This window comes from Elgaria multicarinata, chromosome 3, assembly GCF_023053635.1.
Source record: "Elgaria multicarinata webbii isolate HBS135686 ecotype San Diego chromosome 3, rElgMul1.1.pri, whole genome shotgun sequence".
In the NCBI taxonomy this organism is placed as follows: Eukaryota; Metazoa; Chordata; class Lepidosauria; order Squamata; family Anguidae; genus Elgaria; species Elgaria multicarinata.
In genome coordinates this window covers 94,076,299-94,096,170 of record NC_086173.1, presented here as the reverse complement: position 1 = coordinate 94,096,170, position 19,872 = coordinate 94,076,299, and the positions used below count along the sequence as shown (strand labels likewise).

At 40.9% G+C, this 19,872-nt stretch overlaps 1 protein-coding gene across 2 annotated transcripts in view; it reads left to right on the top strand.

The window, feature by feature from the left end:
* CLINT1 (clathrin interactor 1) overlaps positions 1 to 19,872 on the top strand; it is an 84,188-nt gene that overhangs the window by 52,366 nt on the left and 11,950 nt on the right. For both annotated transcript variants that reach the window (XM_063120927.1, XM_063120926.1), the window contains exons 6-8: positions 1,653 to 1,830; positions 8,074 to 8,320; positions 12,739 to 12,811. In XM_063120927.1, coding sequence (XP_062976997.1) covers positions 1,653 to 1,830; positions 8,074 to 8,320; positions 12,739 to 12,811 — 498 coding nt within the window. The remainder of the gene's footprint in view (positions 1 to 1,652; positions 1,831 to 8,073; positions 8,321 to 12,738; positions 12,812 to 19,872) is intronic.

The following is a 19,872-nucleotide window of genomic DNA, read 5'->3' as shown; positions in this document are numbered from 1 at the left end:
AGTGTATTAGCTTTTGTGATTTTTTTTTTCAAATTAAAGACAATTGAGCAATGCTGACACTTTTTACTCACAGTTAGCAGACAGTTGGAGTTCTTGGTACTCTGCATTGTGAAGCAAATTTTGTTTATTTGGCTAATTCTTGATAGTGATACAACATGTTGAGAAAATAAGGACTCCTAACTAGCACATTCCTTAGTGGTTTTTGAAGAGCTTTTAAAATGGTAATTGAGGCTAGAAATACTGCCATCTGTTTTCACACACCTTGCAAGGTTTGGTACAGCCTCCTCCTGTATTCATAAGGTTTTGAAACACACCCAGTCTCTGAAGAGATTCCATTTTCTTTTGGCAGCCTGGTTAAGCAACAGCCCATAGTTTAAACAACCCCTGGGCTGTCAGGGATTAGCGGGAGAGAGTGAGCCCCTTGCCTACCATGCGCCTGCCACTTCCACTTTTACGCAGTAACCTACAGTCAGCCTGTCCATAGGCTGATAGTTGTCTATGAACTGGCATACGCGAACCTGGGGCACTGGATCGTTCAGGAGCTAAAAGATCCAGTGTTTAACCCATGGTTTGTTGTTGGCTTGTTTAGCCCCTAAACAACCCAGTGCTTCATGCTGGCACATTACGCTCAACAACCTACAAACGGTTCGATTGTAAGTTGTGGATTAAAAGCAGAAGTGACTGGTGCGCTGCAGGTAGCATGCCTGCTCTCTCCTGCTCCTGCACAGCAACCCATGGGCTGTCATTACATGTACGCTTGGTCATAACCATGGGATATTTGGCCTGCTCCTGCATTGTTTGACCCCATTCTGATGTGTTACAAAATGTGTTACTATTGGGTGGTTGTCATAAGCAACATCTTTTGAATGCATTTTGTGCTGATTAATTATTGGCCTTTTATGCTATTAATAATGTTGATTCAACACTATGAATGTTTTCTGTTTGCTTTGAAAACTCTCAGGCTCAATTCAGTCAGCACGTTTCCCAACGGTGGTTTTAGAATTCCATGGTGGAATTTGTACACCACCGTTGAGAAATGTGTTGTCTGGCAGGAAAACTCCACACGATGGTGGAGGTTTTGTTGGAAAACACTCCACGCAGGATATCCACGTTGTGCAGAGGAGAGTTCCTGCACAATCGTTGTGTGGCTGGCTCCATGGAGATTTCCGTTGCGTTGAGTTGACTTTTCCCACTGGCTACAGTTCCCTGGCAAGAGCAGCGAAAGGAGCGAGTGCCACTCTAGGAGACCCACTAGGATTTTTTTATTTGCAACAATGGCTGATGACATACCATCGTGAGAATTGGGGGAGGAGAGAGGGTGGAGGAACTGTCAATCAAATATCACAATGAATTTTACTCAACTTCATGGTAGCCCACAGTCACACAAAGGTGGAGTTAGAACATTTTATTTATTTATTTTAGCACTTTTATCCTGCCATTTAGCCAAAAAGGTTCTCAAGGCAGCTTACAAAAATATTTCTTAAGACAGACCCTGCCCACAGGCTTACAATCTAAAAAAAATATGACACTGAGCCACAAGGTAAAGGTCTGCAAGAGGATCTAAACAGTTCACAAGACTCAGTGGCATTTTAGGATTGATCTCTTTCTTTTCCCCCTCTTTATTCATTTTACTATCTTTCTATATTGTGTAGGTGAAAGGTATGATGTTGAGCCCAAATCAAAGTGGGATGAAGAATGGGATAAAAACAAAGGTGGATTTCCGTTCAGTGATAAACTAGGTGAGCTGAGTGATAAAATCGGGAGCACAATTGATGATACCATCAGCAAATTCCGGAGGAAAGACAGAGAGGATTCTCCAGAAAGATGCAGGTACTTCAAACGCAACTCAGTTTTCATATCATTGCTCTGTCACAACAGTCCTCTTTACACCTTTTTCTTTTCTTTTTTTATAGCTTTTAACGGTTTCTCTCCTTGAACATCGTATTTCTGATCTAGCATCTCATCCTAATTAGTTTGTTAAGAATCTTCATGGCTTTAATTGTAGGATGAATCTGTAAAATTGTGAAAACGCTTGTTTCCTTAGGCTTGTAGTCCTCATGGAAGAATGCTTCAAAACATGGGCAGCTTATCCTACATGGAAAAGGGATGGCAGCTTTGGTGGATCAGGCAGTGATTTCTTGATTCAACTCAGAGCAGTAACTTCTTCAGGGCCTCATGCTGTACTTCTGCCCTGTCAATTTAACCTATACCCACTTATAATTTTATAAGACCTATTAAAAATTGGAAGATAAATATCAGGGCTTGAAATGAGGGTTGCCATTCTACAAATCTTTGCTCCAATGGAAACTCGTGCTGATGAAAAGGGGTAGAGTTATTTTTGCTGATTTCTCCTACATCCTGCATGCCAACTTTCATGCTGTTATTATTATTATTATTATTATTATTATTATTATTATTATTATTATTTATTTATTTATATAGCACCATCGATGTACATGGTGCTGTACAGATAACACAGTAAATAGCAAGACCCTGCCGCATAGGCTTACAATCTAATAAAGTTGTAGTAAACAATAAGGGGGGAAAGAGAATGCAAACAGGCACAGGGAAGTGTAAACAGGCACCGGGAAGGGTGAAGCTAACAGTATAGAGTCAGAACAAACTCAAAGTTTAAAAGCTATAGGGAAAAGAAAAGTTTTTAGCTGTGTTTTAAAAGCTGTGATTGAGTTGGTAGTTCTCAGGTGTTCTGGAAGAGCATTCCAGGCATGAGGGGCAGATTTTCAGGGGGTGTAGGGAACTACAGGGGGAGGGAGGGATAAACGAAGGTGTGTCTCCCCACCACCACTACCATCACCCCGCTCTTCCACCAGTGGGATTCCCCTGTTGGATCAGAAACCTCCCAGAAGATGCCCTTTGTCTGCAGGAAATGTCTGCTAAATCCAACTCTATGGGTAGAATTCTGCCCACGGGATCTCTAGATCTAACCCTAATGCCCTCGAAAACTAGGCCATATTTTAAGTAATTAGAATAATGCTTGGCTACCCCAACGTAAATGCCTGTGAAAATTCTGGACATGGGGATTTTGTAACAATAAATTCTAGTATTCCTTCTTGTAGGAGATTTATTGTTGGGGTGGGTGGGTGGGGAACGCCTTGCAACAGACAGAACGAATTAAGAAAAAATGCACTGTAAGTAATAGAAAGCTGATTCTCTCTTAGGTTTGCTGTGAAATCCATAGCCTCCTTGGTCATTTCACTAATTTCAAAATAGCCCAGAAGATACTATCCATTGTAAAAAATAAAAAAAAGGCTGTACTTGGGCTTCTGTGGTACTGCTGTTCTCTTTTTTAGATGTTCATATAACATCAGTATAGGAGATATAGCCATCTGCTTCCTTGCTGGCTGTCAACTAAAGCGAAGCAGGTGGTACTGCATAGAATAACCAGATAGGTGGGGAATAAATAATGCCCATAATCCATGGGTTTATGTGCCGCCCATGGATTAGGGCATTGTCCTCTCAGTGGAGGCTGGCAACTTGTGGCTATGAATGGGTACTTTATTAAACCCCTGAGAGTGTAATCTTTTAGTTCAAAAAGTAACTTTCAATAAAATGGCAAATTCTTCTGATGTTGCTTTCTGGGATGAAGATTTCTAACCCAGAAACAGGTAATACTGTTATTAGTCTCAGGCCAGATCTACACTAAGCAGGATATATCACTTTGAGAGCGGTTTGGAAATGGTATATGGAATGTGTCCTGGGCCCCAACAGTTGTCAGTGCACTTCAATATCGTTATAAAGCAGTAGTGTAGATCCTGCCCCGGTGGTAGTAGTTATCTAATTCTGCTTCAGTAATGACTGAAGGTAATAAAAAGATACCTTGTTTTAGACTGTGAAGATTCGGTGGAAGAAAATAAGGCAAAGCTACATTTTGTTTTGTTCATGTGCAAAAACATAAAAAGTTGAAGGACAGAACATTTGACTACTTTCTCCTTTAGATTAAAGTAATGTGCAGACTACTGCTTTTCAGCTAGCCCTGTCATAAAGTACAATGGACGATTTTGTTTACAAAATCATTAAATGCATTCTGCATTAGAGGGGAAATATTTTGGAAGTTTTGTATGCTGAATAAACTCCAAGAGTGACCCATTTTGACACAGAGTTTGAACTTTATCATCAGCAGATCCAACTGATACTTAATAATATCTGATATGACTATGGAAGACTACACATAAATTTCATCTGGATGAGATGAAAACAGCAGGCGCTCTCATATAGTTAATGTTTTTCATAGTGGCATGTTGAAAGAATAAAAAAATCATTAAGGTGCTAAAAGTTGTACTTCTTTCCATTGATTTTCTTTCTTTCCTTTTTAGTTGTGGTGGGGAGATCAATTGATTTTAAGAGGAGAATTTAAATGTTAAACTAGATAGATCAAGTCATACTAAATCTACAATAATATAACACTCCAGCTAGTTTTAAACCTTGCTTGGTTGATATGATCTTTGGACATTTAATATACACTAGTTTATGGACCCTAATTTATATTTCCATTATTTTTGTATTCATTGGGAATAAAATATAAGGTTTCATTGGAATTTGAGGAATATATCTTCCCCTGATGGATGCTTAACCTTTACTTTCTTACATTTGCTTTCTATAAACTGAGGGAAGGAAAACAGTTTTCCTTCTCTTTCTCCCGGCCACAAGAAAATTGAACTTCCGATGGTTTTTCAACAGTTTTAGAAGCATCAACTGTGTGTGTTCAGAGTTGTTTTATATGGATTGGTGCATATATCTTTTTTTTTCTAGAATAGAATTGTTTTAAAAAATAAATAAATCAAGTGCCGAAAAAACAGCATGAAATTTTGTTAAAGAATAAGCTGGAATTTTCCAAAAAGACTCAAAATTAAAGATGAATCTGAATTCAGTCTTCAAAATATAAGTAGTATACTCGGTAGGCGATACTACTAGCAGAAGAGATATTACAACAGTAATACTTGAAGGCCTTCCCATTTTCATGGGGAAAATGAGTGATGTAAACTTACCTGAAATGAATTATAAAGGAATATAAGAACTATTCTGAAACTCTAATAAAAACAACAACAAGCCCCTTAGAACGGGAATGCATGCATTCAAGCAACGTTGGAAGGAGTTCGGATTGGAGCTTTGATTTTCATCTGCTGAGTTCTAAGCACGATGATGACAGAGAAATACATCAGCACTTCCTTTCTTTTCTTTATTATTGACTTCTTACTGTAAATATGATAGCTTTTTTACATCCTTGCACATGTGTGTATGTATACCTGCACACATCATACATGGGGTGGTTTAAGGTCTATTGATGTAGTCCTCTTTTTTACTGGATTCCATGAGTGAGCATGTCTTGTGCTTTTACTGTGCCCTATAAGCCTGAATCCTCTTCATCGTGCCAAGTTCTATCCTCCTGGGCCTTGACAGACTGTCACACTAGAGGGAGCAGCTGCGCTTGCATCAGTTCCTGACTGATACTAGCCACATTGTACACATAGACTCTGGCTCAGTAAAAGCTGCTTCATTCAGGTTAGCCTCTCCTCTATGAAAGTACCACCTCAGATCATGAAAGAAAAATAGCTGTAACCCAAAAGTGGGTGCTGAAAGAGCGGCATGCCCCAGATGTCCTTGATATGTAGATCTGCCAGGATTGATCCTAGGTTCGAGGTTTCTAACTTTGACTGTAATATTTTGTTGATTCTGATCTTTTCAGCAGCAGTACTATCACCATTTTTGTGATTGTGACAAAGTTCCTCCTTATATATTTAAATGGTTCACAAAAATCCTCCTTTTGAGGCTACGTAATACAAACTCAATGCAAATATTTCCTCATTGGGCATAGGATTTGATGAGGACTGTGCCACAAAATCGGAATGTATTGAACAGTGGACAGGCCCTGCATGAATTAAGCTCCACATGTATTGGTTACAGTACATATGCCAGGTGGGGTGGGGCAGAGCAGTGGTGTGCGCCGCATAGTGGGCCAATGTAATCCTGACCAAATCCCATGCACATTGAGAGAATGTTGGCATATCATGTGAAGTCCTTTGCAGAAACGGAGCTAGTCTTAGCTTTCGTTACTAGAATGCTAGTAAGCAACAGGCACAAACTAGTCTACTTGAAACAGCCCAGTGGTCCACCAGTAACTAGATTACAGTCTATTTCCTGCCCACTCCTGATTTAAAGTTTGTTCCAAGTTTGTCCAGGAAGATTTCCTCTGATTTTGCCAGTATTCCAGAATTTATTCCCTACCTTGTAAAATATGAAGGAAACATTTATCTGTAATATTCCACTATTATAAACATTTTTTTAAAAAAATAATAATAGTCAAACATGTCAAAAGCATTCAAAGCAGTGCAGAAACTCTCCTCTTTAAACTCAACAAAACTAGTTAAATGAAAATCTATTTGCCAACAAGGTTGGGTATTTTCTAACCATGCCTCTCATTAATGGAAGTAGGCTGTCTTTAGGAGCTACTGTTCCTTTAAAGCAGGATGGGGTGCCTGTGTTCGTCCAGTTGCTGGGCTCTAACTCCCATCAGTCCCAGTCAGCATGGTCAGTGTTCAGGGATGATGGGAGTTGTAATCCAACAGCATCTGGAAGATCACTAGTTCCCCACCCCTTGCTGTAAACCGTGGGCTGCCAGAGGTCTACATGTGTCTTGCTTTTAAATTATTTCATAACTTCCTCCTGTGAGTCTTGCTTCTGCAAAATAGAACAATACTTCTGAACGCTAGGATATATATTTTTACACGTGTGCTCACTTTTCCCCTTCTTACAGAAGGTCTATCTAATGCAACATTTATTACTGTGGAAATGGCAAATAATTAACAGCAGTGTTTACTTGTGCTCAGCCATGGTACCCCTGCCTCAAACTGCTGGCAGACAAGTCAACACCCTGCTATAGTCTTAAATCTAGCTGACATTCTTTGAATAATCTAAAGCCAGAGTGGCTTGGATGACTGCATATCCACCCAAGAATTTCCATTGCCACAGCTGTCTGGTTAGAAATCATCTTTGTGATGATGGGAAATGATCCTTGGTACAGTAAAATGAACGGTCATTTCAGGGGTCTTCAGGCTAGCTATAGTTTTTCACTTTAATCTTCAACTGTTACATTTTTATGTTTTACTGGGTATATTTTGATGGCTTGTTGTTGGCGATGATTAGTTTTAATACAACTTTGTAAACTGCATTGAAAATGCTTTCTGAAATTAAAGGCGGAATATGAGTGAATCAAGGAAGTCATGATCTAGGCATCTGGCCATCTATATTACTTGGCATGTCAGCGATGCACCCAAACATGGGTTGCTACACCATTTCAATGGGGCTTGAGTTTCTGCACAAGCCCTTTTAAAAGAAAAGGGAGATTGCTCTGCAGCAGTGCTTTGCAGATGTACTTCCTTTACACTTGGTTTGTGCTCTTAGGCCCCCTCATTACTTTGCATCTGTAATCTCTGTTGGAACACAAAGTGAAGTGCTGCGTATTTATGTTCACTGATCTTAATGAATTAAACGGCCTTTGATGGCATGTAGATAATATACAGAGATGCAGTGGGAGGCATAACTAAATAATAATAATAATAATAGGCAAAACCCACACCATTGTTAGCAGAAAACAAAGGCTACCCCACAGAGCGTACTACGGTTTGTGTTACCACCATGCTGACAACAAGACAGGTTTTTTTTAAAGTGGTGGCTTAGTGATCTATTCCACTATTGAAACATAGATACCTTCCACAGTGAATTCCCGTTTGAGTATACAGTGTGTTTTTGTTATTCAATGATGGCTCCATTTGCACGTAATGAAAAGCCAGGATTTGGGGCTTATCTTGGCTTACTGAGAACAAGCTGCATGTTGGGCACCCAACCCCTTTCATTCCAGCATTACTTCCCCCCCATCACACAACTGGGTAAAACTAACCAGGAAGCAATAGCTGATCACAATGTCCAAACCTTTCATTGTGCCCAAACAATGAGATCTGGCTTCTATTTTAGAAAGTGATGATCCCAAAAACATTTTAACACTGACTCTTCCATCTTTGTCTGTACAATAATTGTTTTTGTTTTTCATTTTCACAGTGATAGTGACGAGGAAAAGAAATCAAGAAGAGGTAAATCGCCAAAAGGTGAATTCAAAGATGAAGAGGAGACTGTAACCACAAAACACATCCATATTACCCAAGCCACAGAGACCACCACCACCAGGCACAAACGCACAGCAAATCCTTCTAAAACCATTGACCTGGGAGCAGCTGCACATTATACAGGGGATAAAGGAAGTCCAGATGAGAATGCTGCAGCTTACACTCCACAGTCTACAGCAAAGGTAGGAAGGCAACAGAAGGCACAGATATACGTTCAAATAATCATTCTTCCTAATATAAGCTGTTTTCATTAAAAAAAAATAGTAAGTCCGGAATTTCCAAATTTAAATCCCTGTGACAGTATTAGCTCTGTCTTGTATTGTCTTTTCAATTCAAATGTCTGTCTTAGGGAAGCTAAAATACTTGAAACTTTTATCTATACTATTTAGGTCAGGACACTTTTGTGAAAACATCTTTTACTTCTGTACTGCTTCCTTCCCCCCGTATAGTCAGGAGAAAAGAGGATGTGTATTACTTTTCTGGCAGGTATAAGTTGTGGTAAAGGGCAAACCATTTACGAAGTCAGCCAGCAAAAAATGAGGAAAGATTTTCCTGCTAGAACTATTTAACCATTTGAGTCAGCCCAACTGAAATTTAGCCCCATGGTAAAAACAGCCACTGAGACTTCATGTTCTGAAACTTAAAGTGATTAAGGCTACAGGTTGATGGCAGAAATTTAATTATCCCCTAAATTTAAAGAAGGCTTATTTGGATCTATTCAGCCACCTGAAATCCGCCATAATTTGAGAGGAAACCATATGATAGCACTTAGATCACCAACAAGCAGATCCTTTATATCTCAGTTATCTGCAATTAAATATAGGCATCCAATGTACTTTAAGATACCTAAATTAAAGATGACCCAATAAAAACTATGGCCATGGCTAGACCAGGGCCTGGAGGAGGGAGGATGTTGTGATATGCTGATCGCAAGATCCTCATCCCAGTCTACATGCAGCGCACGACATCCCCAGGAGGATGGAGGATGTTGCACCCGCCATTTTGTTTTTTTAAAATTTTATTCAAGATGAACGCTCCAGCGCAAACAGTGAGGGTTTTTTTTTAAAAAAAAAAAACACCACCCTCCCCACCCCACCCCCTGAGGAGCCCCGTACCCGGCTCCCAGCTCCTCGTAGTTACTCGCAAGGAGCCAGGATGAAGCCAAGACGGGTGCCCACATGTCACGCGGTCTCGGTATCATACTCAGACCGCAGGAAAACCCAGGACGAAAGTGGTGCCCATTATCCCAGGGCAAGGGAAGGATCATCCCTCCCTGCCCCCGGAATCCCCTGTGCGTCATGTGGACACACAGGAATGATCCTGGGGCAATCCCCGGGATAAACAGTCATCTAGCCACGCCCAAGGAACTCGTATTAGGGAGCATTTCATCTTTCAAAGGAAAAGAACTCAGCTTGAGAACCTGCAGTTATGCTAAAATATCTGTTCCAGTAATGAAAGTCCTGCTTAATTTGTGTCAGTTGCTATTTTTATTTTTCAGCCATGAAAGTACAAATGGTTTATACAAATAAGCATGCAAGCTGTTAGCACTGGAATCCCAGAAAAACCCTATACAAGGGCACCTCCAGATTACTTCCATGTCCTCAAAGTTCTACTACAGTCTATGTCAGTAGTAGAACTTTGAATAATTTAGCTAAATATTTTTCAGGTCCTAACATGCACATGCACAACACACACACTGTAGTATTTCACAATCTATGCTGTGTGAAGGAGTTTGTGATAGAATCTGAGCCAGAAATCTGGTCCAAAAAAGAAAAGAGGTTGATTTGCGGAAGATTTGCTGCCCATTAGTCTGTAAGCCAAATTCATGAAGGGTATTGAACTTGTACCACAATTTAATTTGTATTGCGAAGTTTTCTTAAGATGCCCTGTCCTAAAAACACATTATCCACTCTGTTTTCTTACAATTATCTCTAGTATTTAATATTTTTTGAAAAATTAATTCTGGATCTGCTGATAAATTTATTTGTTGCTCCGGGCAAGCAAGAAGAATTTACCCACGTGGTCTTGCGCCCATCCAATGTCTTGTTTTAAACCAGATCACCTTGTCAGTCTTTATGCCTCAGCTCTGTAGCCTGGGCAGGCAAGCATTGCCTGAGGGCCCAGGTTAAAAGAGATGTTAGGTGTGTGCAGTGTTGCATGGCTATGTTCTGTCTCTCCCAGAGTCACATTTAAGTTGGGGACCTCATGTCAGATTCTGCTCCAATGTGAGATTATACATTCTGTTAAATGGATGGAACAAATCTTGTTTTCCAGTGCGTCAAGGCTTTCTTAAAATCAGTGTTACATTAAGGGCGCAGTCCTATGTATGTTTACTCAGAAGTAAGTTGCACAATCTTCAATGCAGCTTACTTTCAGGCAAGTGTGCACAGGGTTGCAGTCGTAAGTCTGATGAGGTGCCTTGCTCCTCCCCGTGTTATCTTGGAGATTTATTTTATTTTATTTTTTGGTGTGGGGGTGGGGGTTCCAGTGATCTTTCCCATCTACAACAAGTATACTGGAGTGAACTTCTTAAAAGCAAATAAAAGTGAGCCATTTGTCTGCTTAATAATGTTGTAATAAGCAGGTTTTCTAGAAACCCCTCAGGTGTTTAGGCAGTTTATCATAGATGCACTTGACTTTGTGCCAAGGTTCATAGAATATTAAAAATGACACTGTGCTCCAGGAAAAGCAACTTCCCAAATATTGTCCCCCTTTATGAATATATACAGAAACCTAGAATTTAGTCATACATGGTAATAAAGGACACCATGGCTTTATGAAGTGAGTTTAATAAATGGACCACACCGGTAAATACATTTTCTTCCTTGTGGCAAGAAAAGAAAATAACAGTACCTCAATTTATTGATAGATAAGATGGCTTAAATCTTCAGTTTTAGTATTCTAGGATCGAGCTTTTTGTGCGTGTTTTAAGGATGCAATCCTATGCATATTTAGACAGAAAATAGTCCTGCAATTCCCAAGATGCCCAGCCAGCATGATTAGCTGGAGGGAGGCTGGAAGTTGTAGGACTTCTTTCTGTCTAAAAATGCATAGGATTGTGCTCTAATTTTATCAAATGAGCAGACTCTGAAATATGCCATCTTTGGTATGTACCAATTTATTTGATTAATCCCAGTGCTGTAGATGGGGCTGCTTGGGCTGGGATACAGTTCTAACCCTACTTCCTTGGGGCTAAATACTGCTAGAATTAAACCAGGTATTTCCAATTCATTGTGTTCCAGTTTGGGATGCTGAGTTCAAATCAGCTATGGAAATTCTCAGTGTTCTTGACCATAACAGTACATCAGCCCTACATTTTAATTGGAATAATACAGGAATGGCAGTAATAACCTAAAGTTGAAAACTTCTGAAGCCCCTAAAAAGCTATATTGATAAATTGTATATCTAACTCATAAACTCTGGCCTGCTTATAGTATAAATTTTAAGGTATGTTGATAAAACTAATGCTGGCTCATATGTTAAACAATCAATTACATTTCATTTCAGTGTTTCTGGTATCTTTAATAGTTCTATATTCCCCCCTCTCTCTTTTTTTTTAGTCTTTTCCTTTCTGCATGTCTGCATGCACCGTGGGTAGTATCTAATTCAGCACTAGCACAAACGTCAGTTACGTTGCACTGATGTAAATGAACTCTAGTTCAACAACAAAAGTATTTGCTGGCATTACATGTTTTGCAGGGAAACCTGGAAACAATAGCTGGCAAATACTGTTTGGCATTACACTAGAGGACGCTTGTGCTGGCACAACATAATTAACGTTAGTGCTGGTGTCAAGTTGGCTCCTGCCCCTTGTCTGATTGGGAGCAACAGTTTTATTGGGATCCCATTATTAAGCTACATTATTATTATTATTATTATTATTATTATTATTATTATTATTTATTTATATAGCACCATCAATGTACATGGTGCTGTACAGAGTAAAACAGTAAATAGCAAGACTCTGCCGCATAGGCTTACAATCTAATAAAATCATAGTAAAACAATAAGGAGGGGAAGAGAATGCAAACAGGGTAGGGTAAGCAGGCACAGGGTAGGGTAAAACTAACAGTATAAAGTCTGCATAACATCAAGTTTTAAAAGCTTTAGGAAAAAGAAAAGTTTTTAGTTGAGCTCTAAAAGCTGCGATTGAACTTGTAGTTCTCAAATGTTCTGGAAGAGCGTTCCAGGCGTAAGGGGCAGCAGAAGAAAATGGACGGAGCCGAGCAAGGGAAGTAGAGGCCCTTGGGCAGGCGAGAAACATGGCATCAGAGGAGCGAAGAGCACGAGCGGGGCAATAGTGTGAGATGAGAGAGGAGAGATAGGAAGGAGCTAGACCGTGAAAATAATCTCTCCCGTTACATTCTTCTATTTTTGAATGCTCTTAATATAAACTGATGTTGAATGCAGGCTGTCAATGTCCTGGTTGGATGAATCTGCATTTGACGGCATGTACCCTTATTCAAGTTTTCCAGATTGCTTCGTCATAAACTGTCCCCACAGAAATGTTTTCACAAAACTTTGTGTTAGGACTGTTAGCTGCTTCACGCCGATTCATAACCATATTTCCGTAAAACTGTTCAATTGTGTTTGTCCTTAGGTGCCTGGCAGCAGATCATCCAGTGACCTGGTTGACCTTTTGTTCGATGGTGCTGATCAGCCGGTCCCAACAGGTAAACTGCATTTCTGTTTTGTTTAGTTTTAGCAATTGGTGTACGTGCAAGCCTGTACTTTTTAGTACTGGAAAAATGAAGGTATGTGTGTTAAGAAGCTAAGGGAGATAGCATGAGTCACTTCAATGTAGAGCTGTACATATATTCAAAGAACCGTATGCAAATGACCATATTATATAGATTAATAATAACCATAACACCTTAGAAAGATTTACAGCTAAGTCAGTCTGTCAGCAACTGCAGAGACTGGAATGCAGTATTACTTATAATTAATTCTAAAACCATGTAAACCAGTCAGGTTTCAACATTTCTCATATTACACACATTGAGCGGGGGGGCAGGCTTTGGTGAAAGTGGGTGACTTCCATCCACAAGTCACATCTAATGTATACAGCAAAAGTGAACTCACTGCTTTTTATTGTCATTGTCTGTCCAGTGACTCCTGGGTGACCTCAGGCTAGTAGCAGAAATATGACGTGTCTTGTTTATTTTAAAACTGATATTCAATTCATTTACTACACTGTAGGCTACTAACTGAAATGGTGGCCACAATAGAATCAAGATTGATTTCCATACTGGAGTGTAGGCTTCATCAATTTAACAAAAATAAAGAGCCTTATCCCAACAGCATAAAGATTATGTGTCAATAGCATGAAATATTAAACGGGTTCTGCATATATCTTTGCTATTCTACTGGTATGATTGTAGAGTTATCAACCAGATACCCCATGTCTGGACTTTGGTAGTTGTGGTTGTGTAATCCACATCTCCTTTGAACAAATAAAGTGATTAAGAGCTAATATGACTGAAATAGAAACAATGCCTCCACTTGAAGAAAGTTTTCTTCAGAAGATTCAGCATAAAAGTAACATATAACCAGCAGAGTGGGCAGCTGGGAAATTTTCCATTTATCATCCTCCATTTGAAATAGCCTTTTGTTAATTTCTGTGTTGATCTCACCTCTTGCAGTTCATTGAGTACATGATTTTGCATGAGCTTTCCCACTGTTCAGGCCTCTTAACACAGTATCCCTGACGGTCCTGATCTTTAAGGACCTATTAGTGTTGGCCATAGCATTCACCCACAACTTTTCTAACAAGCAAGAGTTCTGTATTTTTTTAAAACAGTGGGGCCATCCTCCAGCAGATTGTTCTTTTATTCCAAAAATTACTTCTGCCTCCCATAGGGCATGGACAAACTTCTCTTCTGTTGTTAAGTCAGTCCAATCCTGCGCGTGTTTAATCCTCCTTTCTTAAAAGTGGGTGTGCGTTAATGCAGGCTGGGTGTTGAGATCTTTATGTTCTTAATCTCAATCTATTTAAAATCATACTGCTTCTGTTTGTTTTTCTTTCTTTACCACTTCTTTCATAATTCTCTTTAAAACCTGTTCATGACACAAAGTTGACAAACATTGTTAATTTTGTAGTACATAGAAAAATAGTCTCAGGATCGTATCTGTTTTGGTATACATTTTCTATTTATGTTGTAATATGTGTGCATTTCAAAAGAAGTGTGTGTGTTTATATATATTTACGTTTTCAAGTGTGCCTTGATCCAAACCTGGGTTCCTGGGCAGTATACATGAAATACTGAATACAATAATAAAATAACATCAATTTTAGCAATTATACATATATATGAGTAAAAAGTAAAGGTGCTTATAGGGTGTACCATTACATATATGGTCAATATCTCTCTGCTACTATGGGCTTCATCCAATAGAATCCTTCAGAAACTGGAGGGATTCCACTAGTTTCAAGGGTTCACTGGACTACTGCCAATTGGCTAGGCACAGAGCCATCCTTGCAGATGTCTGTTGGAGATGTAAAGGGAAAGAAGCAAGACACTTCCACATACAATGGGGACCCTTTAGACATTCCCACAGACTTCTGGGAACCACTTTTCTTTAAGTGGATCCTATGCATCTGGGGCCATTTCAGAATGGCACTCATGTGGCTGTGGGTTTTATCTGAAGGGCACCTTCATTCAAATACACTAGACTTGTAATGCATGCAGCTGTTTGAGCTCACTTCCAGTTATGCTCTATTTATATTACTATCCATCTTCTCAGAAAACAGGTAAATGGTGTGTTGCTGGTCAGAGAATGCGCAGTTCTTCCATATAATATTGCCAAGAACATGCATATCGATATATTCGGTGCTAGCTGACTAATAAATGGAGAGAGAGGAGTTCTTATAGAACCTGAAATATATGTTTCCAAATAAACAATATCTACAACAGACCATCTATTCTCAAAAATGTTGGTATTCCCCTTTCTCTTCTCATTCCTGAACTGAATGTGGTATCTTAAACAGATTGGGAATCCTAAGGGACATACACAATGGGGTCTTTCCCACTTGCAGCCCCTTGGGCTTTCTTGAGAAGTGGTTCTTGAAGGTCAAGGGATCTCTGGGATAGGATTCAGTGTAGCCCCTCCCAAGCAGACACTATCCAAATGTGTATGGAGCCCTCTGGGTCCCAGTCCCAAACCATAGCCCATAACTTGATAGCCCTTCTTTTGCTGACAGGGCAAGTGGATTTTTTCTGTCTCAGCCTAGATGAGAAATTCAACTATTCCTTCTATTCTGTATTAGGGCTAACCCTAATCTTACAGGCTGTTGCTGTTGTCTTTCATCCAAGATGTGCTCCTGCTGCCAAGAATCCTTTTTCCGTGTGTGCAGTTCGACTAAGGTCCATTATTCTACGTTCCCTGCTATGTAGAAATTAAGTTCACCCCATCTTTCCACATCAGCATTTAGGAGATGTCCTAGAGATGAGACATGTTACCAGCTGGCCACCACAAATAATGTCTTTGCTGCCCTAAGGAGGCAGATGGAAGGAGTTAATTTATAACGACAGCTCTCACTTGGGAGTCCTCGAGGCTAGCTGATGATGTTGTGAAGATTAGCACTGTCCTTCATAAGCAGGTCACTTTTCCTGACCAGTGGGCTACTTGCTGCACAGGGGATGGCTCCATAACTTGTATCAGGCACAGAGGTAAAATCACAGACTTAAGTATCTTTTGAGAAAGAGCATTTCAGGAAAAGAGTGTCCTTTTAAGAATCTGTGGAGGTGTTTGCCAAGCATATCTAGAGAATGGGAAGCATCCTTCCCCCCACCCCAAAGAAGGAAAGAGACACTTTGAGCAGTGTTCCAGATTAGGCAGACTACATCGTTATTATGACAGCTAAAAAGATAAATTTTGAGCCCTTAGAATCATTGCTTAAACAGTAGGTGTACCAAAGGATAGGGCTTTTTATTCCAGTTAATGTTATTAGTGTTATTATTAGGGGTCTCCAATGTGGCACCTCTGGACATCACTGTGCCTCTGCAAGACCAGGCTGAGGTTCCCACCAAGCTGTTTTGGTTCCCTGTATAAGCCTGTGGAGCGATTCTTCATAGGCACCCTCACCAAGGTCCCTTCGGGCAACAATGTCCTTGGTGAGTGGTGAACTCCCCCCCCCCCCGCCGCCGCCATTTTTTGGCATGGGGCTTTTTTGCTCCCTATTCAACCCTATGGTGAGGGGGGGGGAAAACCTACCAAAAGATGAAGTCCACCCCCCACTAAGGACACTTGGAACAACAGCGTCCTTCATGGGGCGGGACCCCCCACAGCCAATTTTCAGCAGGGGGGCTTTTTCTTACCCCATGTAAATGAATGAAGAAATTGCTCCAGTTGCATGGGGATCGGAAGAGAAAGAAAGAGTAAGTAGAAGGAAGAGCCAGAGAAAGTGGGAGTTGAGAGGAAACAGAGAGAAGTGGGGGGAGATATGGAGAGGGAGGGAGGGAGGAAAGAAGGAGGGAAAGAAAGACCAGAAAGACAAGGGAAAGGGAGAAAGAATAACTGGGTTGGCGGGGGAAGGGGTGGATGGGAACCAGGGAGAGAGAGAAAAGAGCCTGGGGGAGACAAGGAAAGAAAAAAAAGAATAGCCAGAGAGGAAGGGATAAGAGAAGCCAGAGAGAGGGTAGCACACACATAGGGCGTGCATTCATGCACACGCACACAGATAAGGCGGCACTCCTAATACTTTTGTGATCGGCAACTCAAACAGCCCCCCTCCCCCCTCAACAGCTGTCCAAGTGCTCAGGGCACTTTTTCAAAATGCCAAATGGGCCCACAGGTCCAAAAAGGTTGTAGAGCCCTGCTATTATTATTATGAATTATTTCATCTTTTTAGCTGGTTGTAAATAACAGATTAGGAGTAATGCAAAGGTTGTTAGAAAATTGTTTAGGTCTCCCTTTGAAAGATGTTGAGCTAAATAATGAGTTTAAGAAATCCCATTAAAAGAGCAGAATTTCCAAGAATTAAGGCTATAATCCACAAACCACTATGTGCTATGTTTGAAACATTACTTTTACTTCCCAGTTTGGCATGAGGAGGCATCCAGCAATGGGTTAAGGAAAGGCAGGGATCACATGACCAAGTCATATAGGAATGCGAGTCTCAACAGCAATTTCTAAGGTCTTAAGGATTCGTGGTTCAGAGACCATGAGAATGCAGGAGAAGCCCATAGTTGAGAAGGCACCCACTTATGCTGGCCTCAGCAACCATCGGGACCTTTCTCAAGCCTACCATACCAGCCACTGCCACCATGAAGACTTGGCAACCCAACCAGACTAGCCACCACAGAGGCACAGTCACCAGAGATATTCTCCTCAAGTGGACCATCACATACCAACCCTCAACTGCCATGTTGGGGCCACAGAAGTCCAAGTCAGGTGATTGATGGAACTTGGACCCTGGAAAATGACCTTAATTAGCAGTCATTTTCTTAGCGGAATCGGACACTATTTTCTGAGTATAGCAGGGATCACATTGGCCATCTGGGGCTCTAAGCAACACTGGGATATTCCTCGTGTGCTCTCAGGCGCATCCACTTACCATTAGTGATACAGACCTCCTACACTAGCCCAACCAGGTGCTAAATTGCTCTGTGCTAATTGCTCCACAGGAGCACCTTTTCTCCAGTTTACTTGCAAGCAAAACTCCTGAACCCATGCTGCCCACCTCTGCTTTGGAGGATACATTGGTTGCTAAAATTATACAGGCAGTCATTTCTCAGCTTGCTGATTAACTTTTTAGTGTAGCAACACAACTCCAGCTGCATATGGAGTAGAAGAGAGTCCTCCCTGTCCCCTCCTTGTCAGTTGCAAAGAGCAGCATCATGCGCCGGATAAAAGGAAGAGGAGAAAATCCTCCCAGATCTACACACACACACACAAGCTCACTCTTCTGAGGAATCAGCAAATGAGTTTCCAGACCCCACTATTTATTGCCATGCAAACAGGACAGTTGCAAGACTCCCTCCCCCAAGGCAGCATCACTGATTCCATTAGTTCTCAGCTAATGCCAAAAGACCCCTTGTTCATCTGATCCCTGCCTTTCCTAGGTAGTGGGGAGATGTAACCCGTTGTTGGATGCCTCTGTGACACCGAACCAAAAGAGCCAAAAGTGAACAATATTCCATTTCACTCACTAATATTGTTGCTCATCCTTAATAGAAAACATTGTGTTTGAGGAAGCAGTTTGATATTGCAACTTACATACAGAGGTAAATTAATGTAGGCCTTGTGCCTCTTCATAGAATATATGTGCATCTCCCACTTGCTGTAGACTTATGGAAAATGTAGCTGGCCCCCAATGATTTCACCTTGATTTTTAACTAGCTTAATGATTTGTTATACCATTATTACATTTAAATTGGTTACTAGGTTTTATTTACCGATGTTGTCTAAGTCAGCACTGCTGAATACACATTTAAGACCATAGTTATTTGAAACTTCTAGTTACCTGACTGCTGTAGTATTTACTCATATCTGTGTGTGCACATGCTATGTAATCTCTACCTATAAAGCAGAAAGTATATGTGTGTGATGTATGTCCAGAAATGTTTACCCACTTCCAGATGAGTTAGTAACTTGAAATTTGACACGGTGATATGTCTGGCTGTAGAATGTACCAGAAAAATCTAAAAACACAAATTTGGGAGTTTAAAGATTTTTTAAAAAGTATTTTAAAAGAATTTAATAAAAACCTAGGTTTACACCTAAAACTCCCAGCATGCCTTGGGCAGGAGGCCAGACTTACTGGCCTTTGGCAGCCATTGTGAGTGCACAACCCAGACTCTTAAGGTCGGCCTCAAGTAGTCAACCCAATTCCACATAAAAGGAAACAACCCACATAAATGGGCTGTGTCCATTCACGGTGCCTCCTCCCACCCACTGTCCATGGTTTTAAAATCATAACTAGATACAACCATGATTTTGAGAGGCCGAACTCTCATCATGATCAATGCACTCCATCCTGATATTGCTGTTTTCTCAGAATCTGGGGGAAAATGTTCATGCTGCATTCGCCCTTAAGAGGAAGGGAGGGACGGAGGGAGGGAGGGGAGGCACTCTGTGCATGCCCAGAAACAGGCCCAAAGAAGGGAGCAAGTGCCCGGCCTGGCCCTTAAGTACAGGCTCCTGCTGTAGCAACAGGTGGACAAGAAGCGCATGCTGAGGCAGTCCCAGCAGGACTTGGCATGTCCACTGACAGCCACTTACCTCCCTTCCTTGGCGATGCTACTCCTCGATGTTCTATTGGTGAGCAGCATCAGCAACGAGAGGAGGGAAGCACCTCTCAGAGAATGCAGGCACCTGAGGGCTGCAAAAGGCATGCTGAGAAGTTTAGTGCTGGCATGTAGAGTGGTTGATTTTAAATACAGCAGGGTTAGTAAGCCAACTAACCCTGCCCCCACCATTCCATTCTAGCCTCAGTTATCAGTCTTTCTTCCATTCACTCTTCTGTTTCAATGATAGGGTCAGGCTTTTGCATAAAAATCACAAACTTTATTCAGTGATTCCTGCACCTGTCTTGGAATGTTGTGGTTTAGTTATAATAGGGGGAAAGAGCAGCATAAAAAAATCTCATCAAGTTAAAAGGCCTTGAGATAAAATAAAATATTCACTTGGCACTGGAAAGCCATTAATGCAGTCACTAGGCCAGCCTGGCTGAGAAAAAGAAATCCATAAGCAGGGTGCCACAACTAAGAAGGCCCCCTCTCCAGTTGTCTCT